The 27232-nt window shown below is 53.7% G+C and overlaps 5 protein-coding genes across 12 annotated transcripts in view; 2 read left to right on the forward strand and 3 right to left on the reverse strand.

Annotated features, from left to right (window-relative positions):
* The first annotated feature begins 109 nt into the window (after positions 1-109).
* Positions 110-8993, forward strand: WDR6 (WD repeat domain 6). 2 transcript variants are annotated; one of them, XR_003796550.1, is made up of 7 exons: positions 113-280; positions 4692-7173; positions 7279-7362; positions 7460-7576; positions 7675-7793; positions 7887-8482; positions 8613-8876. XR_003796550.1 is itself a non-coding variant. In XM_029241764.1 (6 exons), the coding sequence occupies exons 1-6, from the start codon at positions 181-183 to the stop codon at positions 8345-8347; spliced, it is 3363 nt and encodes a 1120-aa protein (XP_029097597.1). In that variant the 5' UTR covers positions 110-180; the 3' UTR covers positions 8348-8993. The 2 variants fall into 2 exon arrangements, 1 of the variants encoding a protein (XP_029097597.1); XM_029241764.1 differs by having other exon boundaries at positions 110-280; positions 7887-8993.
* DALRD3 (DALR anticodon binding domain containing 3) lies at positions 8550-12362 on the reverse strand. 5 transcript variants are annotated; one of them, XM_029241772.1, is made up of 12 exons: positions 11344-12355; positions 10964-11259; positions 10583-10781; positions 10419-10498; positions 10208-10336; positions 9829-9899; positions 9674-9735; positions 9480-9562; positions 9208-9390; positions 9018-9131; positions 8860-8928; positions 8550-8777 (listed from the first exon to the last, which is right to left on the reverse strand). In XM_029241772.1, the coding sequence occupies exons 1-12, from the start codon at positions 11432-11434 to the stop codon at positions 8658-8660; spliced, it is 1497 nt and encodes a 498-aa protein (XP_029097605.1). In that variant the 5' UTR covers positions 11435-12355; the 3' UTR covers positions 8550-8657. The 5 variants fall into 5 exon arrangements, with proteins under 5 accessions (XP_029097605.1, XP_029097601.1, XP_029097600.1 ...); XM_029241768.1 differs by having other exon boundaries at positions 10583-10839; positions 11344-11509; XM_029241767.1 differs by having other exon boundaries at positions 10419-10839; positions 11344-12362.
* Positions 12363-12654: 292 nt separating this feature from the next.
* NDUFAF3 (NADH:ubiquinone oxidoreductase complex assembly factor 3) lies at positions 12655-15456 on the forward strand. The gene is made up of 6 exons (XM_029241775.1): positions 12655-12804; positions 13696-14404; positions 14491-14683; positions 14851-14917; positions 15012-15112; positions 15191-15456. The coding sequence occupies exons 2-6, from the start codon at positions 14256-14258 to the stop codon at positions 15305-15307; spliced, it is 627 nt and encodes a 208-aa protein (XP_029097608.1). The 5' UTR covers positions 12655-12804; positions 13696-14255; the 3' UTR covers positions 15308-15456.
* A 577-nt stretch (positions 15457-16033) lies between these two features.
* IMPDH2 (inosine monophosphate dehydrogenase 2) lies at positions 16034-21037 on the reverse strand. 2 transcript variants are annotated; one of them, XM_029241773.1, is made up of 15 exons: positions 20781-21037; positions 20296-20344; positions 19978-20079; positions 19785-19859; positions 19239-19445; positions 18651-18738; positions 18378-18577; positions 18206-18296; positions 18014-18109; positions 17669-17740; positions 16839-16982; positions 16609-16753; positions 16371-16514; positions 16206-16289; positions 16034-16103 (listed from the first exon to the last, which is right to left on the reverse strand). In XM_029241773.1, the coding sequence occupies exons 1-15, from the start codon at positions 20876-20878 to the stop codon at positions 16082-16084; spliced, it is 1617 nt and encodes a 538-aa protein (XP_029097606.1). In that variant the 5' UTR covers positions 20879-21037; the 3' UTR covers positions 16034-16081. The 2 variants fall into 2 exon arrangements, with proteins under 2 accessions (XP_029097606.1, XP_029097607.1); XM_029241774.1 differs by lacking the exon at positions 17669-17740 and having other exon boundaries at positions 20781-20932.
* A 148-nt stretch (positions 21038-21185) lies between these two features.
* QRICH1 (glutamine rich 1) overlaps positions 21186-27232 on the reverse strand; it is a 54608-nt gene continuing 48561 nt past the window's right edge. For both annotated transcript variants that reach the window (XM_029241765.1, XM_029241766.1), the window contains exons 7-10: positions 24477-24585; positions 23967-24118; positions 23539-23629; positions 21186-22126 (exon numbers count right to left, since the gene is read on the reverse strand). In XM_029241765.1, coding sequence (XP_029097598.1) covers positions 21934-22126; positions 23539-23629; positions 23967-24118; positions 24477-24585 — 545 coding nt within the window. In that variant the 3' untranslated portion in view covers positions 21186-21933. The remainder of the gene's footprint in view (positions 22127-23538; positions 23630-23966; positions 24119-24476; positions 24586-27232) is intronic.

Genomic DNA, 27232 nt, shown 5'->3' on the forward strand with positions numbered 1-27232 from the left:
CCAGCCGGACGGCGTGGGGCGGAGAGCCGTCGTCATTGGGCCCCGGCGGCAGGCGCCCCTGCCTCTGCTACCTGTTGCTACGGGCGCTGTAGAGCTGCAGCGAGGCGCGCGGGAAGGCTCGTCTCGCGAGAGCTCGGCTCTCTTCTTGACCGTGGCAGCTGCAGCGGTTCTGGGACTGACATGGACGCTCACGAGGACTACGTTTGGCCGAGGGCAACCTCGGAGCTCATTCTCCTCCCGGTCACGGGTCTGGAGTGCGTGGGGGAGCGGCTTTTGGCGGGTGAGTTTTGGTTGAGGCGCGCGCTAGCGGAGAAGAAACTGAACGCTCGCCTGGGGAGCGGCCTTAAGAACAAAGGGATGCCCCGAGGAGGAGGACGGGCGGCGGGCGGGAGCCCGGAGATGGCGGGGCTGAAGCGCGGCCCGAGGAGTCCAGGAAACAAAAAACTGAGGTGGCTCCCGAGGCCTTTCATAAACTGCAGGTGACGCGGAGAGGGCGGGTGGGACGGCAAAAAGGAGCGGGGAAACGCGGTCGGCGGGGGCGGGGGAAGGGAATGAGGGAAGCCTGTGGCCGCTTCGATGGGTTGGGCCTCTCCTGAGGGGGCTCGGCGAGTAGGTCGGCGATGAGGTCCCCCCGTGGGCGGGTCCAGAGCCCGGGGCGTGGCCTTTCGGGGGTGGGCAAGGCCCAGAAGGGGGTGTGGCCTCTCCGGTGTGAGGGTGCGGCGGGTGAGGCCCTTACCTAGAAGGTGGAGATGAAGAGCCTCTGACCAGGATGGGGTCGCGGGAAGCTGAGGACGAGACCTTTCTGAGTAGGCCAGTGCGGAGGCTGAGGTCTCTCCCGAGATGGTTGGGTTCCAGGAAGTCTGATGTCGATGCCCCTCCGAGGAAGGTCGGCTCGGGTAGCAGAGGCCAGGGATCTGAGGCGGCAGAGACCTGAGGAGCGGTGAGGCTCGACTGGAAGCCACTAGTGACCGATGATGGTGCTGCTGAGTTTGATAAGGGTCCCAAGGCAGAGCACTGGCTGTCAAGCCTTGAGTGAGCTGCTACCAATCCTAACGGGGATGGATGTATGGGGATGGGGGATGGGGCGAGGGATGGCCCAATTTTGATGTGGTGTGGGGGCTCTGGGAGCCCAAGGTTCCTACACTGAGCTAAACTCCTAAGGCTCCTGGAGGAGAGGATAGCTAAGCAGAAAGCTGAAGAACCGCAGAAGTAAACTAGAAGAGAAGGTTCCTGGCAGAGGGTGAGCAAGCCAAAGGCCTTAAGACTGAGTTTGTCACTTTGTGTGAAAGAGGGAATTCTTATGAGGCTTCAGTAGGAGGGGAGGGTGGTCTAGGAGAAGAGGCTGGAGAAATGAACAGAGGCCAGTCCATTTTAGGCCTAGATTTGACTTTATCCCTAAGGGCATAATGTCCCAGTGGCAAAGCCCCATTGAAAGGTATTAAGCATGGGAATGGCTTGGGAAGTTCAGATCAGAAAGCTTTTAAAGTGAATTCACCTATTCCTGTGACTTCCAAAGTGACTTTTATGTTGACAGTTCTCAAATCCCACCCATGTGTACTGATAGTCTAAATGTGTATCTACAATCTGAATTCCCAGCCCTTGTTGTCAAGTGCACAGGTGCCTACAAATTGAAATACTGTTTAGCAGAGGGAACACCAGCCACTCAGGTGCCCAAGCCCAAGAATCTACCTTGTTCCCTAGGCCAGTCTGGTTGATTTGCACTTCATACATGTGGCATCTATTTTTGCTACCTTTATTGCCATCAAATTTGAGGCCATGCACCTATGCCTCCCTGACCCCCTCAGTAGTGTTCTCTCTAGCCCATCCTTGAGCCCTTTGTTTCCTGTTCTAGCCACACTACCCAAAGCTCTTGCTCACCTCAGGGCCATCAGAATTGCTGTTTCCTCTGCTACGGAAGGTTCACCCCCTCTCACTCCTGCCTGCTCTTCCTTTGACTAACTGCTGCTGATCCCTGATTCCTCAGCCTAAATGTTTTGTCCTCCAGTTGGCCTCCCCAGACACTCACACAGTCTGGTCAGATCAGACCAGGGTTTCTTAGTCTCAGCACTATTGATATATTGGAACAGATCATTCTTTGTGTGAGGGGCTGTCTAAATTGTACGATGTATAGCAGCATCATTTAGCCTCCACTCCTAGATGCAAGTAGCACACACAACTCCCGGTTGTAACAACCAAAAATGTCTTCAGACATTACCAGATGTCTTCTGGGTGGGGAAATTGCCCCTCTGTTGAGAACCACTGGAGTAGACTTTGCATTTTGTATCCTTTTTTTTTACCCCATTTTATATTTTTAAAGCAACCTATATAGTTCTTTCTTGGAACTTACCAAAATTATAACTATGTAGTTTACTTGCGTGATATTGTTTGTTTGTTTTTAATATTTATTTATTTGGCTGTTCTGGGTCTTCGTTGCTGCATGTGGGATCTTCAGTTGTGGCATGCAGGATCTTTTAGTTGCGGCATGAGAACTCTTAGTTGCAGCATGCAAACTCTTAGTTGCTGCATGTGGGATCTAGTTCCCTGACCAGGGCTGGAACCTGGGACCCCGGATTGGGAGCGTAGAGTCTTAGCCACTGGACCACCAGGGAAGTCCCTATTTATTTTTTAATTTTTATTTTATATTGGAGTATAGTTGATTAACAATGTTGTGTTAATTTCAGGTGTACAGCAGAGTGATTCAGTTATACATATATATGTATGTATTCTTTTTCAAGTTCTTTTCCCATTTAGGTTATTACAGAGTACTGAGCAGAGTTCCCTGTGCTATACAGTAGGTCCTTGTTGGTTATTTTATTACTTTTTAAAATATTTATTTATATATTTTTTGGTTATCTGTTTTATTTTTGTTTTTTAAAAAATATTTATTTGGTTGCGTTGGGTCTTAGTTGCAGCTCCAGGGCTCCTTAGTTGTGGCTCGCCAGCTCCTTAGTTGTGGCATGTGAACTCTTAGTTGCAGCATGCATGTGGGATCCAGTTCCCTGACCAGGGATCAAACCCGGGTCCCCTGCATTGGGAGTGTGCAATCTTATCCACTGTGCCACCAGGGAACTCCTCTGGTTATCTATTTTATTTATTTATTTAAAGTATTTAATTTATTTATTTATTGGCTGTGTTGGGTCTTTGTTGCTGCGCGCGGGCTTTCTCTAGTTGCGGTGAGTGGGGGCTACTCTTTGTTGCGGTGCGAGGGCTTCTTATTGCGGTGGCTTCTCGTTGCGGAGCACGGGCTCTAGGTGTGCGGGCTTCAGTAGTTGTAGCACATGGGTTCAGTGGTTGTGGCTCACGGGCTCTAGAGCGCAGGCTCAGTAGTTGTGGTGCACAGGCTTAGTTGCTCCGTGGCACGTGGGATCTTCCTGGACCAGGGCTCAAACCCGTGTCCCCTGAATTGGCAGGCAGACTCTTAACCACTGTGCCACCAGGGAAGCCCCTGGTTATCTATTTTAAATATGTGTGTGTACATGTCAATCCCAGATTCCCAATCTATCCCTCCCCCCACTCTTTCCCCCACCCTGTAAGCATAGTTTGGTTTTTTTTAATTTTATTGGAGTATAGTTGATTTACAATGTTGTGTTAGTTTCAGGTGTACAGCAAAGTGATTAGGTTATACGTATACATATATTCATTCTTTCTCAGATTCTTTACCGATATAGGTGATTACAGAATATTGAGTAGAGCTCCCTGTGCTATACAGTAGGTCCTTGTTCGTTATCTGTTTTTTATATAGTAATGTGTGTATGTTAATACCAAACTCCTAATTTATGCCTCCCTGCCACGTTTCCCCTTTGGTAACCATAAGTTTGCTTTTGAAATCTGTGAGTCTGTTTCTGTTTTGTAAATACATTCATTTGTATGTTTTTTTTATTCTGGCCGTGCCTCGCAGCTTGTGGGATCTTAGTTCCCCCACCAGGGATCAAACCCGGGCCCTTGGCAGTGAGAGCGTGTAGTCATAACCGCTGGACCGACAGGGAATTCCCTGTTTGTAGACTTTTTGTTGATGGCCATTCTGACCGGTGTGAGGTGATACCTCATTGTAGTTTTGATTTGCATTTCTCTGATAATTAGTGATGTTGAGCATCTTTTCATGTATTTTTTAGCCATCTGTTGTGTGATATTGTTTAATGTCTTCCTAATCCACAGGAGCAGGGTCTTTATTCATTACTGCAGCATATAGTTCATTGTCTGGTTTATAATCGATGTTATGCAATTTTTTTTTTTTTTTTTTGGACCGCATTACAGCTCCTGGAAATCAGGAGGGGTTCTGCTGTAGACCCAAGGTGGAAAGATTGACTTACTGGGTCTGCCTCTCCCCTGGGGGAGGTGGAAGTGGGAAGAATGCATGTAGAGGTAAATGAGGCCAAGGATTTGAGGACTAAAGCTGAGAGGATTCCTGTCTGAAGCATGAGAAGTTAGGTGGGGTGAGGAGGAGACTGAGTTTGAGGAATTCATGGTTGAATTGAATGTGATGGGTGACTGATGAGGGGATCAGAAAGTCAGCACTGAAGGTACAGCTGAAGGTGAGACCAAGTATTTTCCAAGGTTCAAGCCTGCAGGACTGAGTGACCTAATATATATTCATAAGCTACATACTGAGAATTTTCCCTGCTCCCTGTCTCTTCTTCATGGCTCGTCAGAGTTAGGTGAGGGGTTCTGATGCGGCCTTTGCCTCTGTCCAGGTGAGGGGCCGGATGTCCTGGTGTACACCTTGGATTTTGGTGGACATCTGCGGATGATGAAACGAGTGCAGAACCTGCTTGGCCACTATCTTATTCATGGGTTCCGAGTGCGACCAGAGCCCAACGGAGACCTTGACTTGGAGGCCATGGTGGCGGTGTTTGGGAGCAAGGGACTCCGAATTGTGAAAATTGGCTGGGGACAGGGCCGCTTCCGGGAGCTCTGGCGTTCTGGCCTGTGGAACATGTCTGACTGGATCTGGGATGCCCGTTGGCTTGAGGGGAACATGGCCTTGGCCCTGGGCCACAACTCAGTGGTGCTGTATGACCCTGTGGTAGGGTGCATGCTGCAGGACGTGCCCTGCACGGACAGGTGCACCCTCTCCTCAGCCTGTCTGATTGGAGATACCTGGAAGGAGCTGACCATAGTGGCGGGTGCCGTTTCCAACCAGCTCCTGGTCTGGTACCCAGCAGCTGCTTTGATAGACAATAAGCCAGTAGCCCCCGACCGACGGGTTAGTGGGCACGTGGGTGTCATCTTCAGCATGTCATACCTGGAAAGCAAAGGCCTGTTGGCCACAGCTTCAGAAGACCGAAGTGTTCGCATCTGGAAGGTGGGTGACCTGCGGGTGCCTGGGGGTCGGGTGCAGAATATTGGGCACTGCTTTGGGCACAGTGCCCGTGTATGGCAGGTCAAGCTCCTAGAAAATTACCTTATCAGTGCAGGAGAAGACTGCGTCTGCTTGGTATGGAGCCACGAAGGCGAAATCCTCCAGGCCTTTCGGGGCCACCAGGGCCGTGGGATCCGGGCCATAGCTGCTCATGAGAGACAGGCCTGGGTGATCACTGGGGGCGATGACTCAGGCATCCGGCTATGGCACCTGATGGGGCGTGGGTACCCGGGTTCGGGCGTCTCCACCCTCTGCTTCAAATCCCGTAGCAGGCCAGGTGCCCTCAAGGCTGTGACGCTGGCTGGCTCATGGCGAGTACTGGCAGTGACTGATACAGGGGCCCTGTACCTTTATGACCTCGAGGTCAAGTGCTGGGAGCAGCTGCTGGAGGACAAGTGCTTCCAGTCCTACTGCCTCCTGGAGGCAGCCCCTGGTCCTGAGGGCTTCGGACTGTGTGCCATGGCCAATGGAGAAGGTCATGTCAAGGTTGTCCCCATCAACACTCCAACTGCAGCTGTGGACCTGACCCTGTTCCATGGGAAGGTGCACAGCCTGAGCTGGGCCTTGCGTGGCTACGAGGAGCTTCTGTTGCTAGCATCGGGCCCTGGTGGTGTGGTGGCTTGCCTAGAGATCTCTGCTGCACCCTCTGGCAAGGCCATCTTCGTCAAGGAACGTTGCAGGTACCTCCTACCTCCAAGCAAGCAGAGATGGCACACATGCAGTGCCTTCCTACCCCCGGGCGACTTCCTGGTGTGCGGGGACCGCCGGGGCTCCGTGTTGCTGTTCCCCTCCCGACCAGATTTGCTCAAGGATCTTGGGGTCGGAGGCAAAGTTGGGGCTGGTACTCGAGCACTTGGAACAGGTAGTGGCAGTGGTGGGAGTGAGAACACCTTGGCTGAGTGGGGCCCTGTGTCCACCCTCCCTTCTCTGCATGGGAAACAGGGTGTGACCTCAGTCACCTGCCATGGTGGCTACGTGTACACTACAGGGCGTGATGGTGCCTACTACCAGCTCTTGGTGCGAGGTGGCCAACTCCAGCCAGTCCTAAGGCAAAAATCCTGTCGAGGTATGAACTGGGTGGCTGGGCTCCGAATGGTGGCTGATGGGAGCATGGTCATCCTGGGTTTCCATGCCAACGAGTTTGTGGTGTGGAGCCCCCGGTCGCATGAGAAGCTGCACATTATCAACTGTGGTGGAGGGCATCGCTCCTGGGCCTTCTCTGATACCGAGGCAGCTATGGCTTTTGCCTACCTTAAGGATGGGGATGTCATGCTGTACCGGGCTCTTGGTGGCTGCACGCGGCCACATGTGATTCTCCGGGAGAGCCTACATGGCCGTGAGATCACTTGTGTAAAGCGTGTGGGCACCGTCACCCTGGGGCCTGAATTTGGGGTGCCCAGCTTCATGCAGCCTGACCACCTGGAGCCCGGTAGTGAGGGCCCTGGCCTGATCGACATTGTGATAACGTGCAGCGAGGACACCACCGTCTGTATCCTGGCACTCCCCACAGCCACAGGCTCAGCCCATGCACTTACAGCTGTCTGTAACCACATCTCCTCGGTGCGTGCAGTGGCTGTGTGGGGCACTGGCACCCCAGGTGGCCATCAGGATCCCCAGCCTGGCCTGACTGCCCATGTGGTATCTGCGGGGGGCAGGGCTGAGATGCACTGCTTCACAATCATGGTCAGCCCAGACCCCAGCACCCCAAGCCGCCTTGCCTGCCATGTCATGCACCTTTCGTCTCACCGGCTGGATGAGTACTGGGACCGGCAGCGCAATCGGCACCGGATGATCAAGGTGGACCCAGAGACCAGGTGAGGTGCACTGTCAGACAGGAACATGGGGTGGGGGGGCATGCAGGGCAAGCCCTGTGCCGCTGCTCCCAGGCTCTGCCTGATGGCTGTGTACTGTCCTTGCAGGTACATGTCCCTAGCTGTGTGTGAGCTCGACCGGCCTGGCCTTGGCCCCCTTGTGGCTGCAGCCTGTAGCGATGGGGCAGTGAGGTGAGCCTATAGGACCCAGGAGGCCTGGAGACAAAAGAAAAGGATGTAAGGATGTTTAGAATGGGTTCTGAGCTGGGCCATCCTCTGCACCCCCCAGGCTCTTTCTCTTGCAGGACTCTGGGCAGCGGCTACAGCTCCTGGCTGAAACCTTCCACCACAAGCGCTGTGTGCTCAAGGTCCACTCCTTCACACACGAGGCAACCAATCAGCGGCGGTGAGAGGGGCTGCATGGTGGTCCTGCATGGGTTTGGTGGGGGCTCCTATTGCTTTCCATCCCCCTCACTGACCCAGCTGCCTTTTCCTGGCTACCAGGAGACTGTTCCTGTGCAGTGCAGCCACGGATGGCAGCCTGGCCTTCTGGGATCTCACCACTGTGCTGGACCATGGCTCTCCTGCCCTCGAGCCTCCAGCAGACCCTGGGCTTCCCTACCGTGAGTAGCTAGAGTGCCACTGTGGCTGTCCCCCCACCTCCCAGTGCACTCAGCCAAGTGTTGAGCTGGGTAGTGACAACCATCTTCTTCCAGGGCTGGGCAGCCCCTGCCTGACTCTCCAGGCTCACAGCTGTGGTGTCAACAGCCTGCACACCTTGCCCATACGTGAGGGCCATCTTGTGGCCAGTGGCAGTGAGGATGGCTCCCTCCATGTCTTTGTGCTTACTGTGGAGGTGCCAGAGCTGGAAGAGGCTGGGGGGGGTGCTGAGCTGGTGCCCCAGCTGCAAGTGCTGGAAGAATACTCTCTCCCCTGTGCACATGCTGCCCATGTGACAGGCCTCAAGATCTTAAGCCCAAGCCTCATGGTCTCAGCCTCCATCGACCAACGGCTTACCTTCTGGCGTCTGGGGCATGGTGAGCCCACCTTTATGAACAGTACAGTGTACCATGTAGCAGATGTGGCCGACATGGACTGCTGGCCCGTGAGCCCTGAGTTTGGCCACCGCTGTGCTCTTGGGGGCCAGGGCCTTGAGGTTTACAACTGGTATGACTGAGATGTCCCGCGGTGGCCGGCATGCTGGGCATGGGGCCTGCTCACAGACAGAGTGACTATCTGTGCCCATGCCCAGTGTGCCTTGAGGGGAGGAAGAGGCAGCCGGGGACTCCTGACTCAAGAGCAGGAGCTGGAGGTGAGTTGAAAGCCACCTGGGCAGACCAACAATATGCCCCACTCCCCACAATGGGACAAAACTGTGTTACAGAAGCAATTTATTTTGTCTCCGGGTCTCTAACAAAATCTGTGGGTTTTTTCCCTTTCAGTTGATGACTTTGTGGACATTCCCAGATATTGGGGCCTCTGTGGCCTTAGATGTGACTCAGTGGAGGGAGACCCAGCATGGCCAGCCCGGTGTGGAGCACTTCACGCACAGCCCGCAGAAGCTGCAGACGGGCAAACATTTGACCAAACAAGTGTGGTCGAGGCTCCTGGAGGAGAGAAAGGGGCCTGCTGGTCTCATCCTTTGCTTCCCCTGCACCCCCCACATATGCCCTTTTGCTGTGCACTTACCCCTAGGATGTGTACCCGGTTATAGTATGAGCTGAAATCCATGCTGAGCTGTACCAGGAACTTGCACACCTAGAGACAGAGACTGAGTCACTGGCCTGTCTCTGTGCCCCAGAATAAAGACTACTGTGTGCAGTCCGTCCCAGTGTCCTCTGCCTTACCATCTCTGTGCGTGCAGTGATGTGGAGCCCTGGGGCTGTGCAGGGTAGGGCTGCTGTCTGGCTCAGCAGGTCTGGGAAGGGGAGGATGCTGTTGAAGAGCAGCAACCACTCACCCTGTGGAAAAAAAGGGTGCTGGGAGTGAAAGGCCTGAACTTCCCACATGTGACAGCTACCCAAGAGGAGAACTCACCTCATCATGTAGCAGAGAGAAATCCAGACTGCTCACAGGTGGGAAAGTGGGGTACAGACCTTGTTCCATGCTGCACTTGTAACTCTCAAAGAGTGTGGCAAGACGTGCACAATTATACATGACAAAGGTGCCACTTTTGGTGCCCTTTGTGGAAATGCTGCTGTCAGCCAGGGCCAAGAGAAGCTGAGGAATGAGGGCACAGCTGCAGAGGGAGGACAGCCACTGCACACCCTGTCCCCCCAGCCCTGGCCCAGCATGACGCCCAGGCTCACCTGACTTTGTGGGGCTGTGCTGAGCATCTCAAACTTAATGGTTGCCACAGAGAGAACCCTGAAGATTTCCATCCAGGCTGAGTCTGAAGGAGTACGGATCAGTTAATCAGTCTCTACAGGCAGGGAACGAGGGGGGGCAGGGGGGCAAGTGACCTTCCCCTACCCAAAGCACAGCCAGGGTCTCCCAGGCGCACCTTGTGCCAGGTCCCTACTGCGCTTCAGTGCTGAGGCCTTGCACACCTGGGCATGCCGGAGCCTGCATTTTGAAAAGAGTGAGAGGAGGACCAGGGGGCAGAGTCCCCCACCACAACTACCCTGGCTTGGTGGCCTTCCTTCCAGCCTCACTCACTCGTAGTACTCGGGCGCAGTCAGGGTGCCAGGTGCACCAGCTACTTTCACTGGGCCACAGACCAGGTGCTTCTGTCAGGAAGATAGCAGGGGCTCAGCCAGCTGGCGATACCCTCCAGGAACCTAAATTTGGTTCCTGGACTCCCCCAGCTTTTTACCTTAGGACCTCCATCCCCACAGGGTAGCCTCCTCAACCTATTCTTCAATATTCTCTGGGCTATGATGCCTCCAGAGACCTCTCCCAGCACCTGCTACACATGCCCATTTACCAAGCCTAACATCTCCCCAAGATCAAGTATCACCTTCTGGACCCATCAACTAACAAGTGGGTTTCAAGGGCCCTCTGAGATTGGTGTGGGGAGCCACCATCACTAACCTACCTGTCTGAGAGGAGCCTGGTCATCCAACTTCCACCAAAGCAGGTCCAACTTCTGTTGCTGGAACTCCTCCTCACAGCTCACCACGTGTACAACCATGCAGCTATCTGCACCAGCATCTGGGGCCGCAGCCTATAGGGTAGGACAGTCACTGCCGGGGACACAAGACACCTGGTTTGCCAGAGGCCTGCAGGGTGGGGTGTCAGTCACTAACCAGGCCTAGGGAGCTGTCCTCAGCCCAATCCTGCACAGCCTGCTGCAGCTCCGCCAGCACAGCGAGCAGATCCTCCGTCACTGCGAAGAGAACACACAGGGCTGAGGCCGGCGGGGAGTGCGGGGCCCGACTACTTTCTGGCCCTGCGAGGCTCCGGGTCCTACCCAGACAGCTGTCCAGGTTGGGGTCATAGCCAGTTGTGCGTCCCCGTTCGTCCACCAGCTCCTTCAAGTACACTCGGCCCAGGGCGCCAGGGGGCAGGGCTTCCGCGTTACGGGCAGGGGTGAGCTCTGCAAGCGCGCGGCTCCTCAGGGCTTCGGTCGCGGCTCTCTCTGAGGCCGCCGGCCAGTCCACCCGCAGCTGCTGCAGGAAGGTCGGCATGTGCGGGTCCCGCACAGCGGGCACTAGGCGCACACTCACCCTGCGAAGCGAGGCGGCCGCCTCAGCCCGAGCACCGGGCTCAGCTATCCCCCACTTTCCACCCGCAGCGGCTCTCGGGCCCCCATCGTGCGCTTTCTCCTTTGTGGGCCCGCGCCCCAGCTCACCTGTGAGCGTGCAAAGCTCGCGCCAGGTGGTCGGCCACTAACACGGCACGCAGCTGGCTCAGGCGGAGGGCGCAGGGGCTGCCGCGCAGCGCCGGGCAGTGCAGGACGACGCGCGGGCCCGGGGCGGCGGGGACGGTGGGCGCGGCATAGGCGGCCACGGCGCCGAGGACGCGCTCGAAGACGGCGGACCGCCGCAGCTGGAGCGCCAGCCCCGCGGGGGTTGGCGCGCAGCTCAGTACCGGGGCCACGCCAGGACCCTGCAGGCCGACGATGGCGTGAACCACGCGCTCGGGCACCTGCGGGAAGACAAGCTAGGCTCACTAGGGTCGCGGCGCTCCCAGCTACCTCGGGCCGCACGTCCCCGCCCTGCTCGCGCCCACCTGGTCGTCCCCGAAGCGCGCTTCCAGCGCGCGCCGCGGTGCCAAGAAGTCTCGGACACGCAGGTGGCGGGCGCGTGTCTCTTTGAACCATACTGGGCCGCCCGGCCCCAGGGCCGCGTTGAGGGCTCCCAGCGTCTCCTCTACCCCAAGGCGCATGGCGACCGGAAGGAGTAGGCAGAACCGGAAGCAAGGAACCGGAAGCAAAATTTCGAGGTCGAACTTCAAGGAGGGCCAATTGGTTGGGGCGGAGATCTGGCTGCGGCCCGTGAGTGTACAGGTGCGCTCGACCTACGACTCCAGTGCTGCCTCCACGTGGCCCACCAGCCTGGCTCGGCTCCGGGTCCGAAATCTCTGGGTACGCTACGGGCCTAGGATTCTCTCGCCGTCGCCCGCAGTAGCAACCAGGGAAAGAACTTAAGTCTTACATTTATGTATTTGTGATAACGTTTCATTTCCTCCATTTACACATGATCAAAACGGCAAAAGTCCCAAATGGATTCTCACTGAAATAGGGCGGCTAACATTAAAACCACTTTCATGACCTACTGAAAAACTCACATTTTTAAGAGAATTTGTGTTCTCCAGTTTCGGGTTATTTGCAAGCATTCCCTCCTTTGACATATGGGTTGTCTTTATTCCTAAAAAATGCCCACTGATGGATCCTCCCACTTCCTGGTTTAGGCAACCAGCCATTGTGGGTCAAATAAACAACGTGACCATGAGAAGACCCAGCTTAAGAACAGTTCTCTGAGCACCCCACTCCTCTACCAGTGAGAATGCTCTTTCGTCTGTCCCACCAGGGCTCCTGAATGTCTTCACTTCACTGTAACTTAGATAACCCTTTTCTCTTTTCTTTAATGGGGACTGAACCTAACGCCGTAGAGCGCTGTGCAGCAGATCACTGGCAAACCCCTGATCTCCACCCTGGAGCAGTGAAAATAACCAGAGCTCAAAAAGGAGAGAAGTCTAGGCGCAGCAAAAGCTTGGCAAGGCCCCTCTCTGGTCTAGGGCTGCAAGGCCCTGCTGGGAAGTGCCGAAAGAGCACTGGGCGGACACGACATTCCCGATGGCTTCTTGGGTGCCCACTCAACGGGAGTGATCGTGTCATTCCAAAGCGCTTTCCATGCGTCACGCGCACGACCCGGGGACAGCTGCTAACAGGGTTGGGGGCCCCGAGGCGGAGCTGGGGACTTCAGCTACTCTGGGTGCATGAAGACGGTTGGGGGTGGTTTTACCCCAGGAAGTGAAAGGCTATCTTTAGCGAGCTGCGGGCTGGGGCTGCCCTGGGGGACTCACCGCCATTTGCAGCCCTATACGGAGGCCCTGGGTCCTCCCTCCCTTGCCAATGGTACCTCGGGCTCCAGAGATGACCACCGCCTCGGCTCTCCGATGTCTACGCCTGTCACTTCTAGCCTGAGGGTGCACCTGAGAGAGGGACGGAAACCAGAGCGACCCAATAAAGTATGTCTGGGGATCAGGGGCTAGCCCATTCCATCTGGGTCAGGACGCTGCTCAGGCAGGAGAGCAGGGAACGAAATCCAAGTGCAGCTGGAATGCTCTGGAGACAACAGCTGCTTTTGGGATTCCGTTGCCCGCTGTCCAGCCGGGGGGGGGGGGGTTGAGGGGGTTATCCCTCGCCCTAGGGCCAGATCAAACCCCCCCACTCCCAGTCGGCGGACTCAGGAGGTGAAACCAAGTCTAGTGGGAACGAGCCGCTCACCTAGGCCCCCAAACAATATGGGTGGTGGGGGCCTTCCCCGGGACCAGGTCCCGATCCGGATTAGACCCGCGGGGTAGGATTAGTCCTGTTGGTCTCATGCAGTCAGGGCCACTGCAGTGACGGTGGCGGGGCGGGCTTCGGGATCAACCAAGAGGGAAGCGCGCCCGTGGGATCGGAGGGGAAGTAAACCCTACTCGGGGACACCCCGGCACCCGGGACCCTTTGTCCGGTGACGCTGCCAGTGCCCGGAGCGCTAGGGGCCCAATGGGCCCTCACGGCAGCGACGGGACTCCCGGAAATCCATTGCGACCGTCCTCGGTTGTGTCGAGCCTCCCGCCAGCCCCGTCCCGAGGGTGGCAGACGCGGCAATGTGCCCCTGAGGCCAACACACGGTGGGCGCGCGGAGATGCCAGAACCTGCGCGGGCGCCAGCGATTCTCACGCCAGTAGGCCTTCTGATTCGGCTCAAGACGGGGCGCAAGGAATTCTCGGGACGCAAGCGAAGTGAACGAGGACAAGGCGATGCTCCAGCCGCTGTCTAGTTCAACGTCTGGTCCGGTTTAGGCCCGGTCGGCCGCCGGGCACCTAGAAGCAGCCTACCAAAGCGTCCCCTTCCGCTTGCTTTGGCCGCAGATTTGGAGCCATTTTAAGGCGAAACCAGCCAGCCACGCCCCCTCGCGCTCTGGAGAGGCCAATCCATGCTCAACCACGCCCCGTGCGACTCGCGGCCGCGGCGCCAACGGTCGCGCTTGTGACGGTTAGGGAGGGGCGGGACTCGGTGGGGGACAACCGAGGGAAACTTGAGCTGCCTACCCTGCCCTCGGAACCCGACTCTCTAAAGCCGGGATTAGCGACTTGGGGGCTGACGCCACGCCCTGGCCAGATGTGCGGGAGTCGAACAGGTGCTCGGCCGCCCCGCCCCGGGCCCCGGGAGGCCGGCGTAATGGCTGAGAGCCGGGGGCCAGGCCGCGGCTGGGGCCCAGGCAGTGCCCTGAGGCCAGCCACGCCACCAGGTGTCCGGCTCCTCCAGGACGGCCTGCGGGGGTCTGGGGAGGGGCGGACGGCAGCTGCTGACACCGGAGCCGCGCTGGGGGACGCGCCCTTATGGGACGGAGGCCCCTGGCCCGCTCCCTCCTCTTTCCCGCGCCGGGCCGGCCGAGTTGCGCGGTGCCCTCCGCGACGCTGGGGGCGCTATGGTCTCGCTAGGCTTGGTGACGCCACGACCCCGCTGTGCCTGCGCCAGCCTCCCTGCACGCCGGTCCGCCATGGCTGCCGCGTTCGTGCTTCGAAGCCTGTACCGAGCGCGGCTCGCCCTTCGCTGTCCGCCCGCGCAGCTGCCATGGTGAGCCCGGACCCAGCATCCCTGACCACCCGCTCCTACGGCCGGCGATTCCCGGCGCCCTAGACTCTGACCGTACCTCTCCGCAGGGCCCCGCGGCGTGGGCATCGGCTCACGCCGGCGGATGACGAACTGTACCAGCGGACGCGCATCTCTCTGCTGCAGCGCGAGTCCCCGCACGATATGTACATCGACAGCTACAACAGCCGCGGCTTCACGGTCAACGGAAATCGCGTACTTGGGCCCTGTGCGCTACTCCCACACTCGGTGGTGCAGTGGAACGTGAGCCCTTCCCTGCAGTGAGGAAACCGAGGGCCAGAGTCACAGGCCTGCCCCCTGATTGTGTCCCTGGCACACCTGGCTCTTCTTTTGCCCCGCACTGGAGCAAGTAGAGGGTCTCTGGGGAAACCTAGGTGGACTTGTATTTAACTTGTCTCCTCCCCACACAGGTAGGTTCCCACCAGGACATCACCGAGGAAAGCTTCTCTCTCTTTTGGATGTTGGAGCCCCGAATAGGTATTGGAGGAGGGGAGGGCTGAAGTGCTGAGCCCCAGAAAGCCACCCTCTAGACAGACCTGGTTGTAGACTAGCCATGTCCGTCCTTCCCTAGAGATTGTTGTGGTGGGCACTGGAGACCGGACTGAGCGGCTGCAGTCCCACTTGCTGCGAGCCATGAGGCAGCGGGGCATCGCTGTGGAAGTGCAGGACACAGTATGTCTGGGACTTGGGAATGCGGAGGGGAGCCCAAGCCTAGCACTAGCCCAGCTGATGCTGGCTTTCTCTTTGCAGCCCAATGCCTGTGCCACTTTCAACTTCCTGTGTCATGAAGGCCGAGTGACAGGAGCTGCTCTCATTCCCCCACCTGGTGGGGCTGCACTCACATCTCTGGCCCAAGCTGCAGAATGAACCACCAGGAACTTACCTGACCCATCCAGGAGGGCCCTAGCACCTTTTGCAGAATGCAGGGGTTCCCAAAGCTTTCACTAGCCCCTCCCCCTTTGTCACTGTAACACTTGTCTTGTTTGCCAGCAAATTAATAATTTAACCCACTTCTCTGATTTTGTACTAGGTGTGTTGCTGGCCAGGAGTTGCTGGCTCAGTGAGTTCTTGGAGGGGGTTGTGAAGGAACCAAGGGGTCATCTATTTGTCTACACTGCTTGGCCTCTCAGAGGCCAGGAGACAGTATAGGCACCTGTTCTAAGCTGTATATCTATCTACTTGCTGACATGCAGATTTGAGGGGACCTCTGTGTTTTCTCCACGACGTCCTTTTAGAGATTTAAGTTAGAGAATATGTACGTGGGTCTCAACCTGATCCCATGGTGGCCAAACTCTGGGCTAGCAGGAGGCCCCGTGGATGCCAGTCCAAAGCCCCATGGACTGTTCTGTGACCCTTCCTAAGCAGCCATAGGCAATTTCTGAGACCAAACCCTTGGGTCTGAGCTGCCTTTTGATTTGCCTCAGGAGGGGCTTTTTGAATCTAGTACTACCCACCACTTCCAGTTCCTTGAAGCATCCTTCTCTCGGGGTATGAGGCTTTCTCTGGAAATGAAGGTGCTTTGTTTTTGTGTATCTGTGATGGTGGCAACTGCAGAGCCCCACCTACTTGTTGACCTCAAAGATCAGGCATCACTTTTTTTCAAACTTTTATTGAAAAACCGAGGGTGTGCTGTATCCCTTTTCAGAAAAGACGCTTCTCATACCTGTTGGCAGAAGGACCAGCTGTGAGGTGAGGGCAGGAGCATGGAGGCATGGAAGAGACCTCCACCCCAAGGACAGAGGAGTGGAGAGGGTTGGTCACTTACGAATGGAGGCTGTGGACACCACCTTCCACCTGAGCTGAGGATGTTCTCTTCTCAAACTTGAGCTCTCCAGAATACATCATGGCTCTGAAGAGAGGCAGAAGTCAGATGTGGGTAGCTGGCCCTGGACCAGGTCCTCTACCCAATGTCCCAGCTCCCTAAGCTTACCGGACTTGGGTCAAACTCTTGGCGCCAATGTCCTGGCAGGAGTGCTGGATGCCGGCAATCAGGTAGGGAACAAATTTGTGGATGGATCCTTTATCCTGCACAGCCCCAGACACCCCCTGGGCCACCTTGATTTTGTCAGCTTCACTGCAGGGAGAGGCAGGAAACACAGGCAAAGTCGAAACATGGATGATGCTGCCAGTGCAGGGTTAGCATAGGGCAACTGACCTGCCTGTCCCACCTGAAATATCGGTTCTGGCTGCTGAGATGCTTGTCCATGGCATCGAGAGAACCCATACCCCGATATTTCTTTAGCCGGATCCCATCAGAGAAGAAATACTCGCCAGGGGCTTCAGTGGTAGCAGCCAGGAGGGAGCCCATCATAACTATGGACAGAAGGAATGCTGGGGGAAGACCCTGAATGGCATTAGGGAAGGAGACCCACTAGGCTCCCTGAATGTTGGGCCTCACCTGTTGAGGCCCCAAGGGCCAAAGCTTTGGCAATATGGCCCACATTTTGGATTCCTCCATCAGCGATGACAGGAACACCAAAGCGCCGTGCATATTCTGACACCTTGTACACTGCTGTTGCTTGGGGCCGCCCACAGGCCAGCACTGTTGAGACATGGAGGAACAAATGGGGGTGGCGTTAGTGGGGACAGGCAAGAGGCTCTGTGGCCACAAATCAGCACCCAGGAGCTCTCAGTTACACCTGCACCAGGACTGCAGCTTGGTACAGGAAGAGTCTTGTCTGGGATGGCTGCTGCCCCATCAGCCTTTAACAGTACAAATAGCTGTGATGGCCCCCACTCACCCTTGGCATGTGCGCATGCATATGTGCATGGCCCAGGGCAGCCTCAGGCACATGCAGTCAGCAGCCGGGAAAGCCCCGCCCAATTGATATGGGAAAGCCCCGCCCAATTGATATCAGGTCGGGTAGGGGTCACCGTGCAGTTAGTACCCAGAGACCCACCCCTTGCTCCCTGCATGGTGGGCAGCTCAGGCAAGATCAGGGCAGTGGTCATGTGGAAGGAAGAGTGGGCCCCCGAGTTGGTCCTTAAGCTGTGCCTACTGCAGGAGATGTGGGCAGAGCAGGGCCTACCTGGTGGAGGTCCTGCCCTACAAACACCCCAGGAAGAGGAGGGAGCTGTGTTCTTGAGCAGCTCCCAAAACCATGGTCTGTCATTCAGTTTGCCCTGCCCACCCGTCAGCACCACAAACCCCGGGAGCTACAGCTACAGTCAACCAAGCAGCCGGGCAGTGGGCAGCTGGGCCGGGCCAGTGGACCGGGCCGGACTTACTATAGCAGCCCGTGACAGTAGAAGGGCATTTGGGGCTGTGGGACTTTATGTCTGGAGGGATCTTGGGAGCCGCTAAATAAAACAAACAGACCAGAGTTTAGAGAGGGCACGGAGCAGGAGCGGGGAGGCCAGGCTAGGCGGGGGTGGGGGAAGTGGCAGGTGAAGACTGACGAGAGCTCGTCTTACTTCCAGCATTTTACCCATCCAAGGGGCCTGTTTGGCCCTGGGGCTGCCCCTACTGGAGGACTCAACGTAGTTCCCGTAAGAGCGCTTGGCTCCAGGGCATGTGGGGCTAAGGGCCCTGCTAAAGCCAGGTCTCTGAGGGCCTTGCCAAAGTCTTCTTACCTTCTTGAGTGATGCAGATGGAGCCACTGCCCATTCCCACCCGCAGGGCATCTACACCAGCATCAATGAGGTTCTTGGCCTGAGCAGCTGTGACCACTGCAGGGAGGAACAGGGAAAGGCTCACATGGTCTACGTGGGAGCCTAGCTCCCCCCCTCTCGCCCCACATCCTTCAGTGCCCAGTCTTGTCTCACCATTGCCTCCAATGACTTGGAGACTGGGGTATTTCTCTTTGATGTACTTGATCATGTTGATCTGGAAGATGGAGTTTCCCTGGGAAGAGTCCTGAGACAGGAAGGTAGTCCCAATGAGACTGTGGTATGACAGCTGCTCCTACCACCCCACCTTGCCTGTGTAGCAGCTCACCAAAACCACCACGTCCACACCAGCCTGGGCTAGTAAGTCCAGCCGATACTTGTCATCCTCATGAGTGCCAATGGCTGCTCCACACAGCAGCTGCTTCTTGGCATCTTTGGAGGCCAGTGGGTAATCTCGGTTTTTCTTCAGGTCTGTCCGGGCAATGATGGCCACCAGCTCATCATCTTCATTTACAATGGGTAACTTTCCTGGGGGCAGGGCAGGACATAAATCAGGACCTTGGTCTTTGGTTCCAGAACACTTCCTACCTCTAGGACTCACCCTTCTTGCTGCGCTGCAGAATTTCATTTGCTTCCTTCAGTGTGATGCCTGCAGGGGCTACCACCAAGTCTTCCCTCTTTGTCATGATCTATAAGAGAGGGGAGTTGTGAGGAACAGCAATAGGAGATCAGGCCTCCCAACAGACCCTGCCCTAACTCAGGGGTGAGGTTCCAAAGACCACCATGTTTACACACCTGCACCCAGACCACCCTCAAGTAAACCCAACAGTCTGCAGCAATCTAGTGGCAAGAGTGAGAATTTAGTAGAAAGGACATCAGGTACATGGAGCACACTGTGGAGAAAGAGCCACACCGGAGAAATGACAAAAGGAGGCTGAAGTTGGTCCTTGAGCACAGCCCCCACTCTGGGTGTGGCAAAAAATTTGGGTATGCTGGCAAACATTTGGGCAGATTGAAAGCCTTTGGTGGGGAAGGGATGCAGGAACCCCATGAAAGGGTCAGAAACAGCCAGGTGTTCATCTTTCCTGGACAGCAGAGGCCCTCAGAGTTGCCATTCAGACAACAGAACAGAAGCCTTTATCTTTAACCTGGGCTGTCAGTTTGCCTGTGCTCTGTCAGTGGCACCCACCTCTCCCAAAAGCCGGTCATGCTCCTCCTCCTTGAGAAAATCAATGTCCCTCGAGGAGATGATGCCCACCAGGCGGCTCCCCATCCGGCCTGTGTCAGTGATGGGGATACCACAGAAGCCATGCCGGGCCTTGGCTTCAAAGACATCCCGCACTCGATCCTTGGGACTGAGGACCACAGGGTCCGTGATGAATCCCTGCTCATATTTCTGGAAGGGATGGTGAAAAAGGGCACTTCTGAACCACTTTCATCAGACTTTTGGTCTGAAGCCTGGGATCTGTGCCAACTCCCCCTTTGGCAGTGCCACAGGATCAAATCACACAAACACTTCAAACCCAGAGCTAGGAGACATGAGTGAACTGCAGGGCACTGTACACCTGGCCCTCTTCTGTTGCTTTAAGACACAGGGTCTCAGGCTCTTCTCAGGAATTGAACCCCCACAGTGGGAAAGAAAGGATCCTAAATCAGAATAATTCCCCCACTCCCACCCTACTCCACCTCAGTGCAATTCCCAGGAGCTCTTGACAGTGATCATTTCCCTTCTGACCTTCACTTTACGAACTTCATTGGCCTGGAATTCTGGTGTACAGTTGTGGTGAATGAAGCCAATACCACCTGTAAGCTGCAGGATACACAGAAAGAAAACACGGGAAAAGTGACAAAGAAGAAGAGTGGCATGATTGCCTGTGGGAAAGAGAGATGGGGCCCCTGCTTCTGCCCTCACATGCCACAGTGCTCACCGCCATTGCTATGGCCATCCCAGCCTCTGTGACTGTGTCCATGGGTGAGGAAACAAGTGGGGTCTTCAGAGTAATCTTTTTAGTCAGAGCAGAGGTCAGGTCCTAAAGAAATAAGGCCAACTAATGTGCAAAAGCACCTCATATACCTCAGGGCGGTGCCATGTTCCCCGCAAAATAGGTGCTCTGTATGACCTGCATGCCAGTAAGACCATTCCATAGCATCCACCCCCAAAAGCAATCTACTGAGATAGCCGAGAGGGGACAGCGGCACTTTTATCCAACCTTGATACTTAGGATCCAATTCCTGTCCATACTCACCACTTGGTCTGCAGTGAAATCGATGTACCCGGGGAGAATGAGAAAGTCACTAGAGGGGAGGGGAATTGGGAGTAAGGGTCAGGCTTATGGCAGGCTGAGACGCCATCCTCATAAATCATCTCTTAAGGCATTCCGGCAGAGAGGAAAATAACCTAGCCCAAGTAACACAGGCAAGGCAGAGAACAAGGTAGAGATGGAGACAGCGGACCTTTTCTGCCACCTAGCTGTCATCAGCGCCTCTGGCATCCTGACAACTCCATGTGCCCAGAGAACGGAGTTTCTAACCTGGAAATCTCAGGCACTACCAAGATGCCTCTTCCATCCCGCCCGCTTCAGACCTGTCAAACTGAACCTGAGATGGGTGGGGAATTTCCGGAACCTGTCCCCCACGCCCGAGCCAAGCGGGCTCAATAGAAGCCCCACCCGGCCTCCCAACCCTGCGCGCCGCTCCTCTCCTGGCCCAGGTGAGCCCGCTAGGCCCGCACTTGTAGGTGAGGCCGTCCCCACAGTTAAACAGCTGCTGTGCCGTGAGCCCGTCGTCCGGCACGTAGGACGTGCCCCCGCTAATCAGGTAGTCGGCCATGGCTAGCGCGGGGCAAGGCCGCGCGTCTCCGAAGACGTCGCCGCAGAGGCCTCCGCCTTCTGGGCCGCGCCAATATAAACCCGCCGATATCGTCACCGCGCCCAGCGCGTCGCCGACGTCAGGACGCAGCACGCTCGTACGCCTCTAGGGCGGGGCTGGCTGGAGGGAACGCAGGCGCATAGCACGCCCTAGGGCTGTTTCCTGTTGCTACCCCCTCCCGCAGGACCTCGCCCCGTCCAACAGGCAAGGCTTTGCTGCCACTGTCCCGCCTGGCTCCTCCCAAATGAAGAGGCGTTGTTCACTAGCGTGTTGAAAAGACGTGCTTGTCATTCTTAATAAACAACTAGATTAAGAATACATAAGAGAAACAGAGTGGTATCTTTATATGATACACAAGTGTATGTTACAAGAATTCCATCAGGCACAGAAGCCTCTGGTTTAAGGCCTCAATGTTAGGCCAAAAAAAAAAAAAAAAAAAAAAGACATGGTAAAGTTTTTACTTTAACATCTAAAATGTCACTTGTCATAAAGGAGGGTGTAATAGAAATTGTCTTTAATAAATCATAATTGAAGTTCCCCTCATTTTCCTTCCATTAAGATGCTAGGTTTATGTCTGAGCATGAAGAAAGAAAAGACCATGGCTCCCCTGTGGTCAGCGAAGTCTGCCAGTCAGAGTGGAAGCCAGCTGGGGAGATTCCCTGGAGGGTCCATCCATCATTAATTCCATCTTTCTGGAGGAAGGGAAGGGGCGACATTTCTCCTAACAGTCCAAGCCCTTTCCTCAGGCCCCACACACAAAAAGTCAGCCAGCAACTGTCTAGGACATCTGGCTCTCAGGAAACCCATAGCCCCCATGGGCTGAGAAGTCTGCCACAGCAGGTTTATGAAGATGCACAGGGGGCAAAGTTTCCTTTTACATTTGAAATAGAAGCAGTCTGAAAGGGTTCATAACTACACCAATAAAAAAAGAAAAGAAAAAAATGGAGGCCTCTTCTTTAGTGTGAAAGTGTCCGTTTTTTCCTGGATGGTCTCCCTTGCACCATGGCTGAGGGATCTCAGTGCATGGTGCTTGCGTTGGCCACCGCAATGGCCTCCTGAATTTCTCGTATCACCAGGATCCGAGTCAGCATCTGTCCCATCTGCTCTCTGCTGATAGGCTGGACTGAGTACCAGATTGGGCTGTTGGGGGCCACCACCGGCTCGGGCGTCAGGTAAAAGGTGTCATTCCGGCCTTTCACACTCTGGGGGCTGAAGAATACATGGGTAAAAGCTGGGTAAAACCACCATGATCTCAACCCTCCCACCATGAATCTCCTGAACAGATGCTATCTGCAAAAGACGGGAAGCTCTGGAGAGCATGGTGGCACAGCTCCTAAATTCCATGCAGCCAACACACACTACCTCTAGTCCCTTTGGAGTTACTGCAAATGCCAGTGTTAGGCTGCCCATCTTCTGCTCCTCCCTCACACACTGCCAGGTGTGATTCCTCTGACTAGGGCTCCCGGGGCTCATCTACTTGAGTCCAACCATATCCCACTCTGAACGAATTTCAGCACCCAGAAAGTCTATTTCCGAGTCTTTGCTTATGTTGTTTCCTCTACTCCATCCATTGATAATTCCTCAACTTGATCTGAGGGACTCTGACTTCTCGGCTTGGCTATGATGCTGGGGCCTTTACCTGGACTCACACCCCCTCAGCGTTGTGCTGTGCTTCTCTTAAGTACTGAGCACATGCCATCCTCTAACAGTTATTCATCCACTGATTCAAGATTTATCAAAGGGCTACTGTGTGCCAGGCCTGCACTAGGTGCTGATATTAAAAGAAATGAATAAGACCCAAGAGTCCCTATATTATGGAGTTTACAGGTAAGAGGGGAGACAGACAGCAATTAAACAGTTACATAAAGACAAAGAAAATAACAAACAGTGGTAAGGGTTACAGAAGAAACAGCCAGAGGGAACAGGCAGGGAATTTGGAAATGCTTCCCTAATAAAGCTCTTTTAAGGATGGATAGGAACTAACTGGCTAAACAGGCAGGGGGTGGCAGGGTTTGCCCAACAGCAAAAAGTTCTGTGCAGAGGTCTTGAGGAAGGGAGAGCATGATGCCCTTCAGTGGAGAAGAGCCAGTGTGGCTAGAGAGCCAAGAGCTACACGGACACGAGGTTAACAAGGGAGAGTACATGAAAGGCCCTGCTGGCCACATTAGGATTACAGTCTTTCCCTGTAGAGTAAAAGGAAACCACTAAAGGTTTTAATCTAAGTAACACGGCAAGACCTACAATGTAGAAAGATCTTCTGGCACTGCTGTTAAGACGATATACCAAACTGCAGGGGCAAGAGAGAATGAAAGCCAAGGAAAGGAGTTCCCCTTAGATTGACAGTGTTGGTGAGAAAGGTCAAGGCCAGGAAGATGCAGGGCTATGCTCAATATGTGACAGAGGCAGCCTCTCTGTACTGTCCTCCCTCTACTTTCATCCTCTCTCCATGAAAGTGAACCATCAGGGAGCAGTGCTGGGCACATGCTTTGGGAAAACCAATAAGGTTGCTTCTATATTTAGCTTTTCAGAAGTGTGTTTTTACTCTGCCTGTGACTAGAGAATGCTTTGGCATGCGCGCATACACACACACACGTCACCCAGTCACAATAAAGCCTCCTCACCATTTAAAGAGGTAGAAATCGTAGAGCTTGATAGGACATCTCAGTGGATTCTCTGGATTTTCCGTCTGTTCTGCATACATGTCATCTGTAACTATAAAACATACCCCACCACCACCACAGACATGGCATCAGACTGCCTTTACTCGGGCTCAGATTAGAAACCTTAGGCTTCCAGCCATCCCAACCAGGAAATACTGGGAAGGAAAAGGGTGTGAGGCATGGGCAGTGAGTATGAAAGGAAAAGGCAGCTATCATTTCTGGGGCGTCTCTGCTTCTAGAAGAGTTTGAAGTTTATGGCTGGGGAGAAGGGAATGGAAAATTCCTATCCAGCAAATCCCAATCTTCACACTCATTACTAGTCCCCCAGGCACAAGGGCAAGGCAGGACTAGTAGCACCTGTTTCTGCAACCCCTACCTCTTTCCCCTACCTTTCTGGCCAGTCTGGTGTATCCCAAGTGCCTTCAGGTACCGAATACTCGTGCTTTTATCCTTAGGATTAGAGGGGTTCTTCTTTGTCTGTCGTAAGACCTTGGAGAAGGCCAGCTTCATGTGCTGGTCCACTGTCTTCAACAGGAAGTATCTGCACCACAAGTGAAAGCAAGGCAAAGGGAGGGGTGCCAGGAGGAGACTGTGACTTACCCTCCGCCATCAGGGCTTCAGAGGAGCCACTGCCCACACTCCCAGAATCTGGGCAAGCCCACACCCAAACACACTGTCTAGTGGAGGAGTCTTATCAAGACTGATGGTAGGGATCTGGCAAGGCTGTCTGCCTCACTGGTCAGCACACAAAATGTAGCCAAGTGGGGCTGAGGGCTTTCAGTAGCTCAAAGGCTCTCAAGTATATGTCAAAGGTATTAGAAGTCCATCTGGATAGTTTCTACCCTCTTCACTGGGTAGATGCCAGCAGTGGCTAAGCATGGAGCCTCTAGAACACTTACTTGGTGTTAAAGAACATGAGGGTGGTCAGCAGGGTGGAAGGGGAGTGAGCGCCGAGCTGCTTGCACTCCCACAGCATCTCCTCAGTCACGTGGCTGGGCAGGACATAGCCTAGGAGGAACAGAGTACTGCTACAACAAGAGGATGGCAGGCAGTCCCTCAAAGGTGCAGGATGGGAGGTGTGAAGCACAACAGGACCACACAGGAGTACAAGCTTAACTGGAGAAGTCTTCCTGGGATATGGCAGAATCATCTGGAAAGCTTGTTAAAACACAAACAGCTGAGTCCCAACCCAAGTTTCTGGGCAGGACCCGAAAATGTGTGTTTTCAACAAGTTCCTAACACCATACTTTGAGAACCACTGCCCTACATGATCACTCTCACCTGATGTTAATTCTTCCTCTAACTGCAGATTAATATGGGGTAGAAGGACATCCCTCAGAAACACCCAAAAGTATGAGCCAACCTCTCTGCATATATGCAAACTTCTCTGAAAAGAGGGTACAGAGCTTTCATTATACTTTCAAAGGTATCCAGGCCAGGGCCCAAAGAACTGGTATACATGCCCGTTTGCCCTTGTTAAACTTCTCATGTCTTCCATCTCTAGAAAGCAAACCCATTCTCATCCCCTTTGGAAAAAGGGGAGAATGATATTCAGATCTATTATAGGTTTCCTCCATAGGGCAAGTTTTACAGTAAGACCCTGGTTCATAAGCTAACTGAAAGCTGGACAGGGGCTAAGGCAGTGGTTTGATCAAGAGCCCTGGGCAAGCAGGTCTACACCAAAGGAAGATGAGACCTGGGCTGATCATCAAGCCCCCTTCATATGTTCATTCAACAGTCAATGTCCAAGTGTATGTGTGCCAGGGACTGAGGCCATGATGAAACAGCAGCAGACACCAGCATTCTGCAGGAGTTTCATGATTCTCCAGGCAGGGAGTGAGGGTGGCACTTCTTAGAAGCAGGGGAATGATCTGCCCAATACATTCCTTTTCTCTGTTCTTGCCAAAGCTGGCCCTCTGACTCCATTAGTGCACTTCCATCTCTTTAGGGAATGTCGGCCTCTACTATTCTATTTTGTGGCCCAATGGCAATGAGATAAACTTCCTTGCTCTCAGACAAATCTTAAGCGGGATGAGTGACCGAAGATAGCCCTTCTCAGGGAGGAGGGAAGGCCAGCCCTAAGAGTGGCCCCAGGCATACCGTGGCATGCCCTATTTTCCCTGGGTTCACTCTGCCACCCGGTGTCACTTCCCTATAATCACTTCTTAACAACACAACTTAAAGTGAACTTTAATGCCTGAAAACCAGAACTCCTGGCATGGGCAAAAGGAGATACAGATGGAAACAACATATAAAAGTCTCATAGTTCTGAATCTGAACTGCAAAGCATCAAAATGATCTATTTTATATTAATTTTTTTTAGTTAGGCCTAGAAACCCAAGGAGCAATGAGCACCCCTACCATCCAGACTGTGATAATGAAATACCATTTAACACTGAAAAGTACCAGGCTCCATGGAGAACTGATCAATTCCACAATGGGTGACAGAAAATGTCCAGGATAAGCCTGGAACATTCTGGCAAACCAGAAATCAAGGAAGTAGGGTCATGTCAAATGAACTTAAGAGCCAATTTAAAGAGGCTCCAAATGGCCAAAGATGGGACAATTTGTGCATCATTAAAGATAACAAGTGCAATGAATTGAATCATATTAAGTATGTTTAAATTAATTAGCTCACAATGATTCTTTAAACCAACAAAAAAACCCCAGCTGGAGGAAGCTGGTGAACCAACTCATTACTGTGAAAACTACTAAACAAAGAAGAAGAAACAAGTCCTTATCCTGTCTCTTCTATACAATCTATACTGCTAGGAATTCAAAGAGTTCATGAGGGAAAGTTTCTCTTTGTATTTCAGCTAATAATGAAGTGATAACATTAGAATACCACTGCTTGCAACTCCTCATGAATTAATGGATCCAGACATTATGGGCACCTGATGGAAGTAAGTAACCCATCTATGATGTAACCTTGCCAAAAAGAAAATACACAAAAAAAACAAAACTTGATTAATCAAGTCTTTATATGCAACTACCAATTAACTGTAAATACAGGGGACAGAAGAATATGTTAAATTACAGCATGGAGATATAACAGCAAAAATTAGACTTTTTAAAAGGCTATTTTCTTCCATAAATAAATTGCAAGAAAAATAATCACAGGGGAAATTAAAGATTAAAGCTAAACATTAAAAGGTATTACAGCAATTTCAACGTGCAGACCTCATCTGCACCTTGACTCAAACAAATAAAATTCTGATATTTATGGAACAATTAGAAATTCGAACAAAGGGTAGAATTTGATGACATTATGGACTTATCTTTTTTAAAAAAAGTATAATAATGGCATTGTGGAATGTCAATAACATTAAAATATTTATGGATAAAGTGTCTGGGATTTACTTCAAAATAACACGGTGCGGGGAACAGGCAGTGTATCTATGGAACAAGATTTGCCACGGGTACATGGGAGTGTCATTAATTTATTCTGTTTATTTTTTATGTGCTTGAAATTTCCATAATAAAATGTTTTAAAAAGCAAACTTTATATAGCCACACTTGGTTTGAAATTTTGCAGATCACGTACAGTGATTCACTTACTCAGGTGTCTGTTCTAATGACATCCCCTCAGAGAGGCCTCCCTCCTAATGTACCCGTAATACTTTCCATTCTCTGTGCTTTGTTCTTCAAAGCACTT

This window comes from Monodon monoceros, unplaced genomic scaffold, assembly GCF_005190385.1.
Source record: "Monodon monoceros isolate NGI ecotype Baffin Bay Population unplaced genomic scaffold, NGI_Narwhal_1 Super_Scaffold_3, whole genome shotgun sequence".
NCBI lineage: Eukaryota > Metazoa > Chordata > Mammalia > Artiodactyla > Monodontidae > Monodon > Monodon monoceros.